Raw genomic sequence first — 20,372 nt, forward strand, 5'->3', positions numbered from 1 at the left:
TTTATACGTTTGGTCATATAATATAATATATGTAGTACATTTTTATTCGGCAAATGTAGGCTTTCTCGCGATGTTCCTTTACCATGGAGCACGAGATCAATTAAAAACACAAATGAGCATAGACACTCAAACATAAGTTTTATTTGTATTTAAGTCGTTACTTGTTATAGATATTTAATATTTATTTTCAAAAGATAATTCATTTTTTTTTTAAATTATTAAGCCCTTCATCAAAACGATACCAGTAAAAAATGTAATGGATATAAAATAAAACACCAATATTTTATTAAGATTACTTATGTATTCTACGTACTTCCACAAAGTAACGAATTTCTTCATGAAACTTACACAAATTTACGTAAACTACGCATCATCAAATACAATAACTATAAGAATAGATGTTTTATATAAAATCGTTAATCACAATGTAATAAATATAATATGGAATGAATAGTTAATTTTTAATAAATTAAACAATCAAGGAACCCTTGATTTTTAAGTTAAAAGCTTATACTTTGTTAGTCACCTTCGAAGAAAAATATACCCTATGGGTTTGGAAGGCACAATATTTATCGAAATTTTATATATAACAATGAACTTTTTTTTTATTATACAGCGTTAAGATCCGTATTTAAGTCTCCATGTATTATTGGCACATAAATTAAATATACATAGCGATAATGAAATTTTTTATATAAAAAATAAGTAAATTAAATTATAACTAAGCTAAGTAAGAACAAAACGAACTTACATTTGTCAATATTTTAAAGAGTAAAAAAAATAAATTCCAAAAATATGGAATCAAATGGGAATGACGTCACACTAAATGCTAAGCAATTTGAACGTGTTCTTAAGATTCATTTTATATTATGGAGATTCAATAACTAACCTTGAACAGCTAGAAAATATGACTTTTCAGTATAATGAAGTATTTAAAAAAAGTTTTTTATGTTTATTTCTTTTTCTTCTCATATATTGTCTTGTAAGTACATAGCTTATTTCTATTAAATTTCCAAATACAATTTAAAAACTACCGGAATGCAATATAAAAATTTCATTGCCAATATTTGGCATAAATGTCTTATTGGGAGTGTACAATAAAGATCAATGATTTATTAAATTCTTAGATAAGGTGATCAAATATTTTTGTCTCTTTCTTACAGAAAGTATAACTTATTTGAAAGAATGGGACGACTTACGACCTCACAAGACATTTACATATGTCTTGTGTTGCCGAAGTTGATTCCGCTTTGATTAGCACCTTTGTTGGAGCCGTACTGAAGAGAAATTACTCCTTGTCCAGCCCTAAGTTGTTCTTCTGTGAAGTTTCGTACATTCTTTTCAGCTTCTTTCGGTCCTATTGAAGGCTTGCCATAATTGCCCGCCTGGAAAATAATATTGGTCATTTTTAATACAAAAAAAAAAACTTTATAATAGTCACAACTTGCAACGGACGATTAAAAACATATTATAGAGAAAGTTTTTATATTTTTAAGACAGTTTGCCTGCCGAAGGTTATTTTAGTTGTTTCTAATGAGAATTAATTTGTATGTTCCTTTTTATATATATAAAAATACAAATGACTAAACATGTTAAGTAATATAAAAAAATTGGAAACTAAAGTAGGTTAATATGTATAAATTAAACAGGTAGTTTTAGATATGTGAAACAATATTTTGATACAATAATATACTGAAGACGGTAATTAAGAAAACAAAAACAAATCCAAGCTTATTGTTAAATTTACGTACACTATCATAGTATTTGTTCGGGCTACAATTCATGGATTCACTATAACAACACTTTTACAAGAGCCAACTTATAATTGATTAAAAACTTGGTGGTAGGGCTTTGTGCAAGCCCGCCTGGGTGGGTACCACCCACTCATCAGATATTCTACCGCTAAACAACAGTACGCAGTATTGTTGTGTTCCGGTTTGAAGGGTAAGTGAGCCAGTGTAACTACAGGCACAAGGTACAGCAAGGTATAGCATCTTAGTTTCCAAGGTTGGTAGCGCATTGACGATGTAAGGAATAGTTAATATTTCTTACAGCGTCATTGTCTATGGGTGATGCTGACAACTTACCATTAGATGGCCCATATGCTCGTCCGGCAAGTTATTCCATAAAAATTTTTTTAAATCGTACCTTTCTTCCCAGGGACTGCAGACATATGACTACGGAGTTCAGGTTCTGTCTCTCCCATAAGTCAACTGTTTGGAATGTTTCCTGAGCAGGTACTCCGAATTGCTTTGCTGCCTCGAGGAAAGCGTTAATGTTCTCCATACATTTGAAAGCCATTTTGGATTCGTTAACTTTCTTTATCATGCCGGGTTGTAAATTGTTTGCGAGCCTGAAACAAATACGAACGATTATTATATAATTAAGAACATATTTACATGTATAAAAGCTAACAAAGTGAATACTATAGAAAAAGCTAATCTCAACAGCTGGTGTATCATCTCCCAGTGATTTATTTAATTGGTGTAAATTTATCTCAAGTTTTGGTTAAACATCGTATAAAGCCTATTCCAAAGAAAAATAAAGATAAGCAATCCTTACCTACATTTTTTTCTAGAACTTTGCTAATAATACGACTACATTTTACATTACTAATATTTGATGATGAATATAACTTTATTTATACATTACATCGAACTTCTTATCCGACTTTACTGCTTTCGAAAATCCGATAACATTTTTGTCGACGTTTAAAACTCCATTTATTCGCAAATCCATATGGAATTTCATAGATTAATCAAGCTCTCAACTAATGATACCGCGTCAATTTGCTATCAAATGCAATAAAGTTTTGCAATAAAATGTTATTTGGCTTTTTTCCTACGTAAAAATTACACGTACACACATTTCGTACTCGCAGTGGCGCTTTGTAAATAATGCTATAAACGTTATGAAGACGAGTTATTTCCCTCTCAATGGGTCTTGATATCAATTGACAAATATATTGGACGTAGTAATTGACATTGGATGCGCTTATATGATGATGATTCAAGATGACCTTCATATTTTTTCTTAAGACACTGTTGAAATTATTTATAACGATATGGTAAGACAGTTAATACCGTAGTTATTATAACGTACTAACAAACTAAATAACTTTGAAATTAAACAATTTTTTATTCATTATAGGTACAATATTAAAGTTCAATATGAATCCAAAAATATTTGTAACACAATATATCAAAACAATAGAATTTAAGTTTTTATTTAGACTTCTCTCGACAAATTATGAATAGGTACTGAGTTTGTAAACAAATTTAACCTACTTTTAATTGATGTTTATTGTAAGAGAAATAAATCTGAGCCTTTTAAATTATCAACTCATTCATTTATTACAAAATAATGTGACGAACATTACATTAGATAATCAATAAATACCATAGTAACAAATTCACGTGCATAGATGATGTATTAGTCATAGTATTTATTCTCTACATCTGTTTTGGTTGATGACAGTATCTACATGATTCAGACTATAGACGAGCGGCAATAACTAGTGAATCTTAAACCGAAAATTGTTGAAGGGAAACATGGGCTTGGATTTGTCGATCAGGTGAAATTCTGCCTCATGTGCATCAATCCATAATATAATATATATCAACCCTAGGATACTATGATGTTATGTTCCTTGTGCCTGTAAAACGTTGGTATACTCACCTGTAATCATACTGTAAAGTGGTAGTATTAGATATACTACTATTTATTATGAGTAGGAGGTATCTACCCAAAGGGGCTGCCTTAAAACTCTACCCCTGATAAATAAGAAGTAAAAAAAACAAGAAAATGAGTTCGGAACAAACGTTCGTACTCATTTTCTTGTCACCCTAAGAGGAGAAGAAAGAACTCTACTTGTATACTTAATTCCAATGGCAAAGAGTTACGATAACGACCTCACATTAACATATTACATGCGAAATGCTAATAGTTCTGCAAATATGCTGCACTAGAAACCTTTCTCGATTAATTAATTATAATTATTTATAACATAACACTATTCCACTTAGCTACTTACATATATACACTTTAATTTGACTCTCACAGAACTTTGCATGAATTTAAAACTCCTTTTTACGAATGCATAATTGGTACCTAACTGGGAAAAATGGGTTACTTATGAATTTTAAACAGAAGTGCACATCGGTAACTGGGAGAAGTGCAACCTCATTCTTAATTGTTAATATTCATTTAATACTAACAATTAAGAATTGTAGTATTCAACACAATAATTCGTCAATATAATTGAAGATTTTTTTTAAGAAATATCGTTATTTCGACAAGATAAATAGCTGTAATTGTTCCTGAATTAATCTAGTCGAGATCGAGAGATTTCGATTCACGACCTTAAATGGGAAACTCATTGATATCAAGCAGTCAACGTATTTGCCATGTAAATAGCACAGCTACATTATCCTTTCCTTATCTTGGACGTTGCTAAATAAACACATCAAATGTCGTCCAACAAAGCTATTCTGTAAAAATATATTTTCGCAGTCGATTTTATGACTCGACTATAATCGAGTCAGTGTGATACGATATTTCGAATAAATATCTTTTGAATGTTATAATTATTCTAATGTAGTATAAACAAAGGAACAGCCTGTAAATTTTAAAGGTTATTCTTCTGAATAATGTTACACTGCTTTCTGATATTCTACGTCAAATTAAGAATTTGTTTGTAAAGGAAAGCTCCACAGATTATAAAACAGTAAATGGAATCCAGTTGTCAAGTCAATAAAAGTTAGACAGAGAAAGCTACCTTACGGCAGTCTTGTTGTCTCTCACTCGAGAGGTCAATTTTGTGGGGCGATTGCTCAGTCGATTTTATATGTATTCAGATTGAGTGATGCTAATACGGACAGGATTTACGAGAGATCACGATCTTGCAAATTGTGCGAGATAACAAATTACCTACCGGTCGAGATATTCGAATACTATCGTAAACGGAATGCCGTTCTTGCGTTTAAATCTTACAACATTCATGTCAATCTTACTGGTAAAGTTATCCGTGAAAATATACTTAGCATAGTAAGTATACTTGTTTATGCAAATGCTCGTAAATATATGGTAAGTCTAAGCCCAATAGGAAAAGGCCTCATCTGCTATTAAAGATCTTTTAAGCTTAGCTTATATCATTAGAAAGGTGACTAAAGATACCGCAAAATGTAACTTTGCCTCTGGGCTCGATGTGAATATTGTCTTGATCGGTTTTGAACTGTCAATGAAATGTTCGTTAGGTCTCTCCCGAACTATCCCGGCTCCATTTTTATTAATAAATAATTGGTAACATTTATTTAAAAGTGGTCTGTTGATGGTTAAGCTTGATCTATGGATCTTGTCACATGGCAATCATACTTTTCAAACATGATACCGAAGTGCCGGTTGTGTAAATAAATCTGAAGATCATGTGTTTTTAACTTACTAACATGTAAACTAAAGGACTCGCATCCGGTTTTGCTTGTTTGGACATCGTAAAGTAAACAAATGGAACGTCGAGGTGACTTTTCATTTTCTTTTTGTATTGCTCTACTATGTTTACTTACTTGCAGAGTACTGTGCCGTCTTTGAGGACTTCGTAGAAGTTGTCCATGTCTCCTGAGGTGTTGTCAGGCTCGCCGATGATCTGCCGGATCCATTCTAAACATTCCTCCGCCAGTTCTTCACTGTATTTGCTGTTTATCTGTAATTTAAATTAAATAAATATTTATCATCTCGACCACGTCTCTATGTAAAGCTAGTAAATCTTCTTTAGTAGGTCTTAAGCGATTGTGATGGATTACAACCCTATCATATCGAGAAAAGCATTAAAATTCGAAAGCCGCGGGTAACAAACAGGTATAATATATAAATACAGAAGTTTTCATACAATGTTTTTACATTTCATATAATGTTTCGTCAACGACATATTGACGAAACATTATATGAAATGAACTCATTATTTTTTTTGTAATTAATAAATACTATGTGAAATATGACGACGATATGTATTTGTATTATATATATTTACAAAACATATTCTACTCTACGCTATTATATAAGCATAACATGTAGCAATTAAACCAAAGTAGGTAAGAACTTAATCTTCTCAGTAACATATATTATGGTATAGAGGATGAATGAACGTTATTACAACTTACAAGTATCAACTATTAATATACATCACAAAATGAACTTATGTATCTTGCAAAAGTAACATGACCAGATTAAACTACTAAGCCGTCACATGCCGTGCAGTTTTTATTATATTAACTAGCTATACCCGCGACTACGCACGCCTTTCAATATACCAGTGAGTTTAGTTTATGATGTAGTGTGAAAAACGGTCCAGCCGTTCCATAGATTAGCCAAGAACAAACAGGCTTACATATGCTAAGTGAGTTTCTTAACTTACATATAATTTTATAATATGTAAGTTAAGAAACTCACTTAGGTACAACTATGACATTTCTAATTAAGTATCAATGAGTTTGACTTCCACACTTGACTTGACCAGAGATGGCCCAGTGGTAAGAACGCGCGCATCTAAACCGATGATTGCGGGTTCAAACCCAGGCAAGCACCGATGATTCATGTGCTTAATTTGTCTTTATAATTCATCTCGTGCTCAGCGGTGAAGGAAAACATCGTGAGGAAACCTGCATGTATCAAATTTCATAGAAATTCTGCCACATGTGTATTCCACCAACCCGCATTGGAACAGCGTGGTGGAATATGTTCCAAACCTTCTCCTCAAAGGGAGAGCCTTTAGCCCAGCAGTGGGAATTTACAGGCTGTTGTTGTTTGTTGTGTTTGTTTGTTACTGAAAACTAAGCAGGGAATCAAACAAAACTATGACTCTATGTTTTATAATGAATTGATTGCGTTAACCGCTAATCGTTAATCTCTGTATGAGTTAGTATTAATGTGTATTTTATTACAATGACAACGCTTTGACGGTATCAGGTTTATATGTTAATGATATCCATGTACTCTGAGTTTCAGGTTTATTGAGCCTTCAACGAGCTATAGACTGAGGCTGTGCCTCTTGAAACACCTCATTAAAATAGACAAGTGTACTAAAATATTCATGTACGCTTATTCAGGCTTTGAGTGATAATTTGCTTTGCGAAAATGAACTCTTTGCGTTTGGTTTAAGAAAAAAGCATGTTTACTGATGTTATTATGGTTAAACATGTTCTTAGTCTCATGTAATCAAAGCATACAAAATATAAGGATTTAATTACAACAATTATGATAATTATATTAATATCAATAATTTTAAGTGAAGTTGTGCGTTTTCAATATTTGTATACTTATTTGTGCTACAATTAAACATACATTAATTAAACAGGAGTTTTTTATTAATATTTGCTTTGTCTAGTATCATCTTTTTACAATAAAAAAAGTTTTATGTCAGTTTCATTAAATTTCGTTAATACATATTTTGAAACGCCAGTGATGCTTGTTTAAGCCTACAAATTACAAAATACAGTCCCTTGTCACGTACATACGTCTGAACGCGAGAAACTAAACTAAATACCAAACAATTTTTCTTAGGGTTTTCAGTAATGTGAAAGATACAGGGAGGTTTCAGAGTATCATACATAAAAGTATTGTTACCGGCTGGGAGTTTTACTGGCATGTGACGCGTTAATCAATAGTCATAATAAGTGTGTCGACAAAAAAGTTTTTATGTAGAACCCTATTCTAGAAGCCCGTACAAAGCTGGGACGAGAAGACCTATATAAAAACAAATTATATATCTATATATAGATATGAGTAAAATGTTTTCATTTGCTTTCATTAAAATGATAACGTCATTAGAATCTAAGAAACCGCCGCAAATTTAACGATCCGTTATCATTACAGCTTGAATAATTATAATATTGTAAGTATTGAATAATTGTTTAGCCATGCTTGACATTAAGATACGTTCGATTGCAATTTGAGCCTTATGGTTGCTATATAAACATAATACGATAAACTACTGTAGGAAATTATGCAAGTTTTGCCAATGCTAAGCGCAAACTGAAGGTCACGCTGATAACGCAGGCCAATGAATATACGACTTGTAATAACAAAACTAATTTATATTTCAAAATAAATACTCATTTTATTTCCGTGAGTTACTTTGTATGTTTTCTGGAATTGTTATTTACTTGTACATTTTCAAAATTAAAACCAATGACTTCATTTAAAACACGTAATAAATTTTGACTGAAATTTGATAGCAATTTGTGTTTCTTAATGCTTCGTAGCTATTTATCGAAACTTTATAAAGAGTTTTTTCTTGGCTTTGTGCAAGCCCGTCCGGCTATGTATCACCCACTTATCAGTTATTCTACCGCCAAATAACAGTATTCAGTATTGTTGTGTTCCGGTTTGAAGGGTGAGTGAACCAGTGTAACTTCAGGTACAAGGGACATAACATCTTAGTTCCCAAGGTTGGTGGCACATTGACGATGTAAGGAATAGTTAAAATTTCTTACATCTTCATTGTCTATGGGTAATGATGACCATTTATCATCAGGTGGCCCAAATGCTCGTCCGCCAACCTATACCACAAAAAAAAAACAATAAACACAAAAACAATGATTTGACGCTGTTCAAAAATATTTTCTTATCATGTAGGTACATATGACGACGTTTATTCGATGCATTTGTATCTGACAGAATACGAGAGCTTAATGTATGTACGGGATTAAGTTCAGTAAAGCTGTTCTGATCTTTCGGACGCAATTACTGATTGTTGCATATTGATTAATGATTTGTAGCTGATAAGAATCGACTATTCCCAAACTAGATAAACTAATATTGATAGTTATGAATACGACAGCGACTCCGTTCGTTTGACTTGATTGTTATGGCGTTATAGTCCGATGGCCTCACTGGCTCTCAGTCTATTAGCCTGGGATCTGGTTCAAGACTGAAATATGACTGGAAAATAGATATATACAGGATTTACGAGTCGCGGGATATATTTGAGAATAATAATTTTGAGAAGCATAAGCGTATCTATTTAATTGACGAAGATTTTTTGTTAAGTACGTTATATAAAACAAAAAAAAACTATGTAAAGAAATTATCGAAGTATAACATTAGCTTGTTTTGGAACCTCAACAAAAACTCGTTGAAATTTTAATCTTTTATTTTCTGGTTTTTTATTTTATACGTGTAATCATTTAATTATTCATATTTAATTACTACGAGCAAAGCTTGCATTATCTATTTATGTCTGTTTAAATTTGTTTATAAGCAATTATCCGACACGATCCACGGTAGGTGGTGACGGTTGTCTATTGTATGTTGATGGTACTGTGCCAGAAACGGTCACGTAAATATTAATAACTAGATAAAAACCCGGCTTCATACAAACAAATAAATAAAACTTAACAAATAACTGTTGATCATTTACTTTGATTTATTTTGATTTTTTTTATTAAACATCTGTATTTTCTATAAAAGTGGTGAAATAATCATGCTTAACACATCTTTCTGAACGCACCCATAAACGTCAAACATGGCCGTTAAACTGTCATGTCAATAAATTTCATGGAATTATAACTTGGATTTCAATCTCCATCGTGTCTTCTTCATCGCACGTGACATTGGCGAAATAATTTGTGCCCTCTTGTCACAAATAGCCATTTTAAAAAAAAAGAAAAAATATAACTTGTATTTGTAATATCGAAATATCTCGATTATACGAATTTTGAGGATATGTTGTCGCCTAAAAATAATTATTTTTAACGATCCATACTTAAGGATAAACATTTGGAAGCGATATGCGTCACCCAAACTAATATTTCATACTTGACCCAGGACATAGGATTTCTCGTATAAATTAATCGTCTCGTCACATCTGGTGCAAATGTAGGTCAATGTTATCCGAGAATTTAAATAACGCTTCGGTAAAATAACATTATTGACACACTTACTGGTAAGGACTAAGTGCTTTTTGCCAAATATGAAAAAATAAACTTTTATGAAAAAACATTTATTTATTTATTTATTTTATGGAATAGGTTGGCGGACGAGCATATGGGCCACCTGATGGTAAGTGGTCACCATCACCCATAGACAATGACGCTGTAAAAAAATATCTTACATCGTCAATGTGCCAGCAACCTTGGGAACTAAGATGTTATGTACCTTGTGCCTATAGTTACACTGGCTCACTCGCCCTTCAAACCGGAACACAACAACACTGCGTACTGTTGTTTAGCGGTAGAATATTTGATGAGCGGGTGGTACCTACCCAGGCGGGCTTGCACAAAGCCCGACTACAATTTTTAATAACTAGGTACTGTAGGATATTTATATCCAACCATCATAATTTTATAAACCGACCATTTTACAGAGTACCTATATAATGAGAAATCAATGTTGACAAATGAGATGTTACTAGATTTCTAGAAGTGTAGCGAATGTCACATACTATATGCATAATGACGTCAGTATATCTGATAAAATATAAGCGATAGCGTTTATTATAGTCTCTTAACTGTATAGACGTGTATGCAGGTTTCCTCATGATGTTTTCCTTCTCTCCATCACCGCCGAGCACGAGATGAATTATAAAACCTTGGCAACTCAATGGCGCCTGCCTGTTTTCAAACTAGCAATCTCAGTTCTGAATAAGAATCACCAAGTTTGTCTTAAGAAGTAAAACATGAAGGGATTATTTTAAAATTTTAATATACAAGCAAGTTTAGACGATTTCAATAAAACAAATTATCATTTAGATTTATTCCAGAGGCATGTAGCGCTGGAACGTCGATTGGCGTAGCTTCGGTGCATATTTAGTACGTCATTTTCGATTTTCTCTAAAGAATATGAGTGTGAAGCAACGATTTTACTAATGAAGTCGTAACATAATTAAAAATACCATAATTTTGTGGAAAATTATTACATAATATTTTTTGAAGCTTAAGTAAGGTAACGATGTAAGAGACGCTGAAAAATATTGTACCTGCTATAAAAATCGTGAAATCGATTAATGCTGATAAATAATCGAATAAATACTACATAAACATCGAGATAACATATTTGTATGTATCGAATATGGGTCAAAACTGCAATAAACACTTCCTTTTTCGGAAAACCGGCTGAATCACGTTTGTTCCGTAACTCTCGGATGCTTAAGGTGAAAACAGGCTAACGCATTCCGAGTACTTTATATTACAATATAAATAAACAACCATTATTTATTTACGCAAATTGAGCAATTGCTGAATATCTTGAATTTGTTTTATTTTTGTTTTATTAAACATTTGCGAATATATGTACCTTACTTTAGCTGGTAATCCCGACTTTGTATAGATGTAATAAGAATTGTATATCGTCTTATTGTTGTTTCATTAATGACATAAAATTTCACAATAAATAATAACCAATCAGAACATAACAACTAGGTACTTATGTCCTTTTAGAAATATACGAATTGATTACGAATGGAAGACGAACCATGTCGAATAAACTAAGCTTTGATAATACTGTTTACCAAATTAGCAGGCACTTAATGATAATAAGTATCAATAATAATTTTTATATTAAAAAGTACTTCGAAGGTTTTATCTAACTGACCTAAATGAACCTTATTTAATTATTATTTGTTAGACATCCATTACAAACACAAATATAGATTATTATAATATTAATTAATTAAGATATAACAACATTTATCGCTAAAACAGGTTATGTTAGTTCCTTTTACGACCTTTTAATGCAGTTTTACGTAAAAGTAATTATAAAAAAAAATGGGAAATATTCTTAAACCAATCATGTTTTCCTGTTTCTAATGTCAAATTAATGATGAAAATCGAGATAAATATTTGTGCAATGACGATGTTTAAACGAGTTTTCATAGTAATATACATAAGTATCTATACTTATGTTTGTCGAGCTGATAATTGATGTTTTGTTCCTTTAAATTATTTTAAAATAGTCGAAAAATGTTAATCATCAAATAATTTCGTATAATTTACTTAACAAAAACCGTAATGTTTAAAATGTATACAAATATTGCGTACCCATATGAATTATATAGCACGGTTCATTAAAATTTTTTCAATGCTCGTCATCGTTTGCGTTATGAATTATGATTTTAAATTCCCCGGTTACTGGTTAGTGGGGACGGTGCCTTTTAAAAATAATTATATTTGACGAGTTAACATATAAAATTTAAACTTCGAGCATAAAAGTGGTGTTTGGGACCCCTGGTTGAAATGAAATGAAGTCACTTCCGCTATATATACCTAAATATGTATCAAATAATAGAACATGAAATAAATCAAAAACGTTTCATAATAAATAAATGTCAAAATATCGAATGTTATTAATATCCCGTGTAAAAAAAATGAAACAAAAAGTTACAATAATAATATGTGCCAAAGAGAGTAAAACTTCGTCTTTCCTGCCAGGACACTCCAAGTAAAAGACCTTCGTTCCAAAAATGATTCTCTGATATAAGTAGTAACAAGACAAATTAGGGCAATAGTAGGAAGAATGATACAAAATGACATTGAGCGTATTAGGAAATCATAATTATCAATAATAAAATTATTACAAAACGTGCGTTTTAAATAAAAACAGTACTCGGAATTTAATAACTCATTGATTAGTAAAATATTTATAAGTAATTCATTGTGTAATTGCTCAACCGTCAACCATGGTACCAAAAATCAACTCACGCGCACGATGACGCAACTGACCAAGGATTCAAACGTGACTCAGAATTTTTCAGACAAATCGCTGGCAAAAAATCAAGTGGTCTCAACGTAAATCCTCATTCGTTTCGTCTGTTCATTGGTCGTCTAATAAGAATATCAAACAGGTTCCTTCTATGGTATAATGTTGTAGGTCAATGTTATTCGTGTAATGAAATCAGAATAGTTAGAATTTGCAGCTATTTTTAGTTAATCCGTCATTTTAGGTCATATTATTCATTTCAGTTGTCCTGTTTCATGCGACATAATTCATCTCGTGCTCAGCGGTGAAGGAAAACATCGTGAGGAAATCTGCATGTGTCTAATTTCATCGAAATGATGTCACATGTGGATTCCAACAACCCCCATTGGAACAGCTTGATCGAATGTGTTCCAAAACATTCTCCTCAAAGGGAGAGTAGGCCTTAGCCCAGCTGTGGAAATTTATAGGCTTTTAATGTAAAATGTAATGCGACCGAAACTATTTTAAGTTATATAGAGACGCTTTGTTATTCACAACAAAAAGAATGATCAGAAATTTCTCAAACATAACTTTCATTTAAATTTGAATATAATATTTAAGTATGCCGAATACCTCTTTGACAACGACCGTATATTTTAACGCAACACGTTGATAGGACTGACCGATAAGAAGATCGTTAAATAGCTCCTTTCATTAATATTCCGTAGCCTTATCTAATTTGTGTTTGGAGACAGAGGAAGTAGTTTCTTGTTGGCTATGTCCCCTTTGAACATTTTTGTAACACTTGCCTAGCAAATTTATTCATTTATTTATTTATTTTATAAAACATATACATATACGTATAAATTTGAATCTAATTATTTGTTGATACGAAAATAATGATAATAAAATTCTATAAAGAAATGATGACCAAAAAGTTACAATACAGAAACGAGACAGTACATAGTACTGACACTAATTTAATCTAACTATTGATAATTATACGTACGTATTAAATCACATTATTGGCGCCCCAGCTGCTAACGAAGGTCATATGTAGGGATTACTAAAGCCATTGAGAGCGCTCTTTCATACTCAAGCTATACATGGTCAAGATGCAGGCCTTACTCGTTCAGTGACATAACGTCCGAAGACGCAAATAGCTATGACTCAACATTAACGGATTTCATCGGAACGTTGGCTGTATACGATTTCAAACAGATTTGAAGAGAACGAGCTAGAATCCTTACTCATATAATAAATCAGATAGTAAGTTTGTTACGAATTCTTGTCGTAACTACTCTACAGATAATCACGAAATGTTTCATGTACAGAACTAATAAAAAAGTTGTAGAGAACAAGTAAGCAAATAGTTTAATATTAATTAAATTTATATGACGTGTGGAAAATGGACGATGCAGTGGTCTTCGCCTACAATGGTTTAACATTGATCGAAAAGGAAGCAGGAATGGGGTCAATACGAGCGAGCATGAGGCCTCTCGTCCGACACATTCAATACAATGTTACTTAGATTCTTAATATGTAATAAAATAACACATAAACTTTAAGCATTAAATAAGATAGTAAATGAACAGGGATATATTATATTTCAAATATGGTTAACTCATTTTATTGTTCCGTAATATATGTTCATGGGTGGATCATCATTATGTTAATGGGAATGAAACATACGAGTGTATTACTCTAGCAGACCCGCCCACACGTCGCTGTGGCAACGTTATTCATTTAGTTATATTGGATGATAATGTTTAGGCAAAAGCCTCGAAACACGCCGAATATAATGCTACAAATTTTATGTTAAAATATTATAATAATGCACGTATAAGAATAGCTATATTTTTAATAGATATTAATTTTAATGAAAAGAGGACCTTGATGACTTTATCAAATATTTTAAGGATGACCGGCCTGAGAACTAAACACACTTTCGAATGCTTGTGTTTTAAGCATAATATCAATGAAAATCCCTTGATCTAACTAAATCTTTGGAGTTCTACCATTGGAACTATTTTGGTGGAAACCATCCGATTACGATGTTTATGATAAATAATGTTATATTCATTTTTTGATATCTATAATGTTATCCGGTACTATGAAAAAACAATTTCTAAAATTCGATATCACTTATTGACAGAACTTTTGGCAAGCACACTCATCATATTCATATCATATTACACAATCAAGCGATACATAGTGATGATGTGTTTCAGTATACAGGACGAGTGAGCCAGGGACTACACGCACGAGGGAAATCATTTCTCAATTCCCATAGCTGGTGGCGCTTTTAATAGTAAATTTTATAACACGTATTAACACCTACTGAAATTGTATAACACGTATATTTTAAAAGGTACACAAGAACCGAATTCAACAGGTACAAATAATAAGGTAATTATAGTAAAGAGGAACAGCTATCGTAATCTCGTCGTGTAATATCTCTCACGCTTAGTCTGACCAGTTTAATCGTCTCCTAAATGACAATAGTTTAATCAACGTTGCGAAAGAGAAATTTCGTAGTGTCAATCTCGAACATATGGTGGAGTTTTGAAAGTAACCTATATTTAAACCTTATAAATACGTCCAGCGTAAAGGCCATACCTTATAAGGTGCGGTTTGGTGTTGTAACTGAACCGTGCCTTTTATGATTCATCGTCTTGTTGAATTAGTATAGAATAAATTCTCTGACACTAATTGAACATCTGTTTCTGTATTATGTGTCTAAACGTTTAATATGTAAACATCACTTAATGACGACTAAGACATTTTTTCTCATGTGTGCCTTCGTGTAATACAATATATACTAATATTATAAATGCGAAAGTACATCTGTCTGTCTGTTGATCTTCAACAGCCAAACTATTCAACCGAATTTGATGAAATTCACTACGAACCAAGTTTGAACTCTAAGGAAAAACATAGTTCAACACCTGACAATCAACTCTGGACATAACATGCGGCCAACTCAAAAAGCGCAAGAAGCCGGGGGCGATAACTACTACATATATTTTTAAATTTAACAAGAATTTTTTTATGTTCAATGTTCACGCGTCGGCTAATCAAACAACATTTCGTTTTAATTAATTAACATTGTGATAATGTTATGAGTAATGCTTATGATGTAATAGCTTATTTTTAATATTTAAAAAATATGTTTGTGCTCTATTCGTTACTAAGATTTATTTGACAGTAATAGTATAAAGTAAGGTGTTCTGTCAGTGCGAACCGTGGCCTAAAATAATAAACTAGTTTTTTTTCTTTGTATCTTTGTCCTTCAATTTAACGTTTTATGTAGACCCTTGTAATTATTATGCCCTTGCGAAGCCGAGACGGGAGTTAAACTTTAACAAAATTATACATTAATAACTATACTAAAACTTATTATGTATGAATTTTAAAATTCATAAAAACCTCCATTTTTTATTAAAAGACCGTAACATAAGTATATGAAGTTTTCAAAATTAGAATTAAATTACCGCCTAAATATAACGTTAATTTACCGTACTTTTTTAAAATTTCATATAGCAAAGGAATGATTTTTTTTCCTACAAGTTTATAAAGAAAGTATTACATATACGTACTAAGAAGTTTGCATATTATGCAAAACTGATAATTCAATTACATTTAATCTTTTTATTTTATTATTATAACTGAGATATTGTTTCTTTTTTAATAACTTGACTAAGTAAGCTTCGTTCCTGCTGCACAGTTACGATCATCGATGCATAACGAGTATTATTTGGTAAATAAAAACCGGTCGGAATTGTTGAACGCTTCTCCTTGACCCAGAACGGCAGCAACAGGAAGAGATGCGTTGACTTTAAAAACACCTTTTACCAATTATAATTATAATATTAAACTACGAAGTCTTTCGAAAAAAAATTAAATACGAAAACTAATAAGTGGTTACTAACACAGTTCGCTTAAATATAAATATAATATTTATGTTGAGACGAGAGTGAGGCCGATGACCGTATTCGGTAATGCTTAAGTCTGCGCAATTTACATGTAACGCAAAATTTTTGTGAACGCTAAATTAATACAATTTTCATATTATAATGGATATTTTAACTTGATAATTAGAAGGACCGTTATTTTATAACTTGTCTTATTTCATTTTTTTAAATATGGACGGTACATGTACGAGTAGATTATCTTGATCGTATTTAGACAAAACCGATTAATTTCGGTTACATTTAAACAATCCAGTTTAACCGAATGCTTTTAATTGTAAATTAATAACTCGTTCATAATTTTTAAAAGTCAGCCAGTCTAGATTTATAAAATAACGGTATTTACAAACTTAACATTAATTGCATTCACAGATTATAAAACAAAATGTCAGTTTGAGCTAGCGGTACATTATCATATACAAATTCCCGGTATTGCTAGTGTGATGAATGCCTAATTAAGTTTCAATAATCTTTATTTTACTGTGTATATACATTTTATAAAGTTATTTAGAATTCATGGACCCGATGATAACGAGTTACGACGTGCGTTATCAACTTACAATTTAAAAAATAACGATATTAACCCAATAATATATATTACGTCATTGTTAGAAGACGTTGAGCTGACTGATAACATGAATATTTCTCAGTTAGTTCCTGCTAAATCAATATTTAATATTTTATGTAATAAATGTTTGGAAGTCTACCTTTTGACATATCTTGGGTTTGATGCTTTAGACTCATTGTCAAAAATTTATTGAAAACGTATTTAAACTAACATTTCCAGAACATATTTCTTGTTCTCTCATTTTTTAATTTATTTATTGATATCAGATACTTACTGGTTAGCTCTGGAATCAATCCAAAGCTTACCAATAAGTATCAAACTGACAAGAAGTTTGGTCTTGGTGGTAGGTCTGGGTAGGAACCATTCCATTGATCAGATTATTTTGCATAACTGTAATAATTAGTATCAATGTGTTCTGGGTTCAAAGGTCAGAGAGCCAGTAATTACAGGCACAAGGGACATAACATCCAAGTTCCCAGTTCCAGGCGCATTAGCAATGGAAGGAACAGGTAATATTTCTTACATGACTATGAGCGGTGGTTACCAATTACTATCAGATGGCACATTTGCAAAAAATTGACAATCAGAAGAAGAAAAGGTTTTGAAGGTTTGATTATTAGCTACGATTTCAATTTCACAATTCCACCTTGCATCAGACGAGGCAGGCTTGAACACGAATGTAAATATGCGAGCTTCTTTAAAATGCAAAACCTCAGCATCGCAGTTACGTTACAATGGAATTTTCTTGGCAAGAACAAAAGTTTTACGCATGCATCAACATTAAATACAAAAAACCTTTTTAAGTAAGTACAGAAGCTAGAGACGGCGTAAAACTCTTCACTGTATGAGGAGAGAAAAAGTTCTTAATAATTTTAATGTAAATAATTATAAACATCATGCTCAACGCTAAATAATCTTTATTAATATTATAAATCTGAAAGTAGCTCAGTCTCTCTGTCTGTCGTTCTTTCACGACCAAACCGCTGAATCGAATTTGATGAAATTCGATATGAAATAAATATGAACTCCAAGCACACAGGCTACCTCGGTTTGCCTAATTCATGACAACCAACACCCTAAAACACAATTATTTGCCTAATACATGACAAGCTACACCCTAAAACACGACCAAAACTGCTCGGATATTACTAGTTTTACATATATTTAAGTGTATACATTGGTACATTTAAAATATTCTCTAGTTTTCGAGTTTATTTAACGATGCTCTAGGTTGGATACACTTATGGCAGAAATCCATCTGACACATTATGCAGTTTCCTCACGATGTTTTCCTTTAACTCCAATCACGGCGCGCATTACAAACACAAATTACTTTTTGTCATGGATAAAATTTTAACCCAACGCAACATACAAGCCTATTTCACTTGTCGAATGAATTATACTAATTACACTTTAAATTGTTACTCACGTTTGCATCTTACATCATAATTTATTATAGTTTGTTTGTTGTAAAAACAAATTGACTATTATAAACGACATATAGGTATTTGTTTTTAATTTCGCATTATTAGCAGTAATAATTATTCGACTAACGTGTTTATACAATTTCTATTAACGTTAATATAAAAAGTCGTAAAGGAACACACCCATTAAAATAAAAACCGGTAATTTTTATAATTAATTATAAATATTTGTCAGTTTTCGTAATTATAGTAATCAGTTTTTTAATAATCAATGTGATTGTTTGAATTCCCTAACAAGGAAGTATTGCAACGCTTTTATGAAAATAACGTTGACATAGTTCCATGTCGTGATTATAAACGTTAGAATTTAATTCATGTAAAATTCCATGATATGTCATCGATCCAAAGCCACGTTTATACCAGGTACCTGTGTGGTACCTGTTGAGGTTATACCTAGGTACTCGAATTTTTTATATTGAGCAAACCTCAAACCAGTTTTTCGGACATTTAGGATACCTCATGTTCTATGTGCGTGTAACGAACTTATGTTAGTGTGGGTAGAAAGATTGATTCGAATTTTAAATTATCCGGCTATACTTTAAAACATTTAGGTGTTTAGAGTTAAGCATTCAACGTTGATATTTTAATAGATTCCAATTAGAACTTAAGTCACTACAAGATAGTAATACGAATCTTTCTCTAGCAATATAGCTCTGAATATAGGTCACGGCCGGGTCCTTGTAACTGATCTGGACCACCCAGCATCCCAATCAATATGTTTGACACAATTCGCAAAACTATGCCGCGTTAAGCAAACTTAGGATATAAATTTCCACCAAGAGTCTCATCTAAAAATCGACGTAAAATTTCAACTCACCTTTCTCTGAGCTTCAGCTGCAAATCCAGACTTCGCGGCCCTGTTGTTGGCCATTTTATAACTTAACTATTTTGTACAATAAATTATTAAATATAAATCACAGACACGGGTTGTCGCCGTGAAGTCACCGCGTACAGAAGGTATATAGTCGTAATGTAAACAGGCGCGCGGTCGAGTGACCTGTTCGATGTGTGAGTGTGTGCTGATGAATGACATCATGCAGCGCGGCCGGCCGGTGCACGACTCGGGGAAGTGATGCGCGTTCGTGTTATCGAATATCGATATTAAACATTCTTATTATTTATCTGTATCATGCTATAATGTTCTAAGGCAAATAATTACGAACATAAAACACAATAACTAAGTTTATTAATTTATTAATCGATAGTTTTAAATATTTCTTTTCTAGTTACCTACTCTTTACTATTTTCAGTATCAATTAAAGTTTAATATTATCCATGACTAAACTAAGTTAATGATGTATGGTGAAAGCTCAACAAAAATATAATAAATTGAACACAAGTAAATCTATAGGAAATTGACATAATAATGTAATGGTAATAGAATAAATCACTGTCATTAATAATTATGTATGAAAAATACACATAAACATATTTACACATTGTTTTAGTTGTATAGGATTGTTATCGAAATGTATGTAAGTAAAGGAAAAGAGCGCACTTGTGCTTATGAGTTGTTTCCTATATTATCTTCTTAGCAGTTGGACAGTTATCGTTAAAAATATTTGGTTCGATTTTAATTTCGACGAAGATTTTTAACGATAACTTAAACAAAAACCATTAGAAAGTTATGAGCATATTATAAATCAAAATACAAAAGAGTTTTGTCGATAAATAAACATTGTT

General features: G+C 31.8%; 1 protein-coding gene across 1 annotated transcript; it reads right to left on the minus strand.

Annotated features, from left to right (window-relative positions):
- Positions 1–286: 286 nt before the first annotated feature.
- Positions 287–19,752, minus strand: LOC124529676 (myophilin). The gene is made up of 4 exons (XM_047103522.1): positions 19,507–19,752; positions 5,562–5,698; positions 2,149–2,353; positions 287–1,385 (listed from the first exon to the last, which is right to left on the minus strand). The coding sequence occupies exons 1-4, from the start codon at positions 19,558–19,560 to the stop codon at positions 1,215–1,217; spliced, it is 567 nt and encodes a 188-aa protein (XP_046959478.1). The 5' UTR covers positions 19,561–19,752; the 3' UTR covers positions 287–1,214.
- Between the last annotated feature and the right edge of the window lie 620 nt (positions 19,753–20,372).

Source organism: Vanessa cardui, chromosome 5 (assembly GCF_905220365.1).
Source record: "Vanessa cardui chromosome 5, ilVanCard2.1, whole genome shotgun sequence".
NCBI lineage: Eukaryota > Metazoa > Arthropoda > Insecta > Lepidoptera > Nymphalidae > Vanessa > Vanessa cardui.

Coding starts and splice junctions, on each gene's coding strand:
- LOC124529676 (XM_047103522.1), bottom strand. CDS start 19,560: ATGGCCAACAACAGGGCCGCGAAGTCTGGATTTGCAGCTGAAGCTCAG. Junction 5,699..19,506: donor CAGCTGAAGCTCAGAGAAAG/GTGAGTTGAAAT, acceptor TTTAAATTACAG/ATAAACAGCAAATACAGTGA. Junction 2,354..5,561: donor GACGGCACAGTACTCTGCAA/GTAAGTAAACAT, acceptor TATTTGTTTCAG/GCTCGCAAACAATTTACAAC.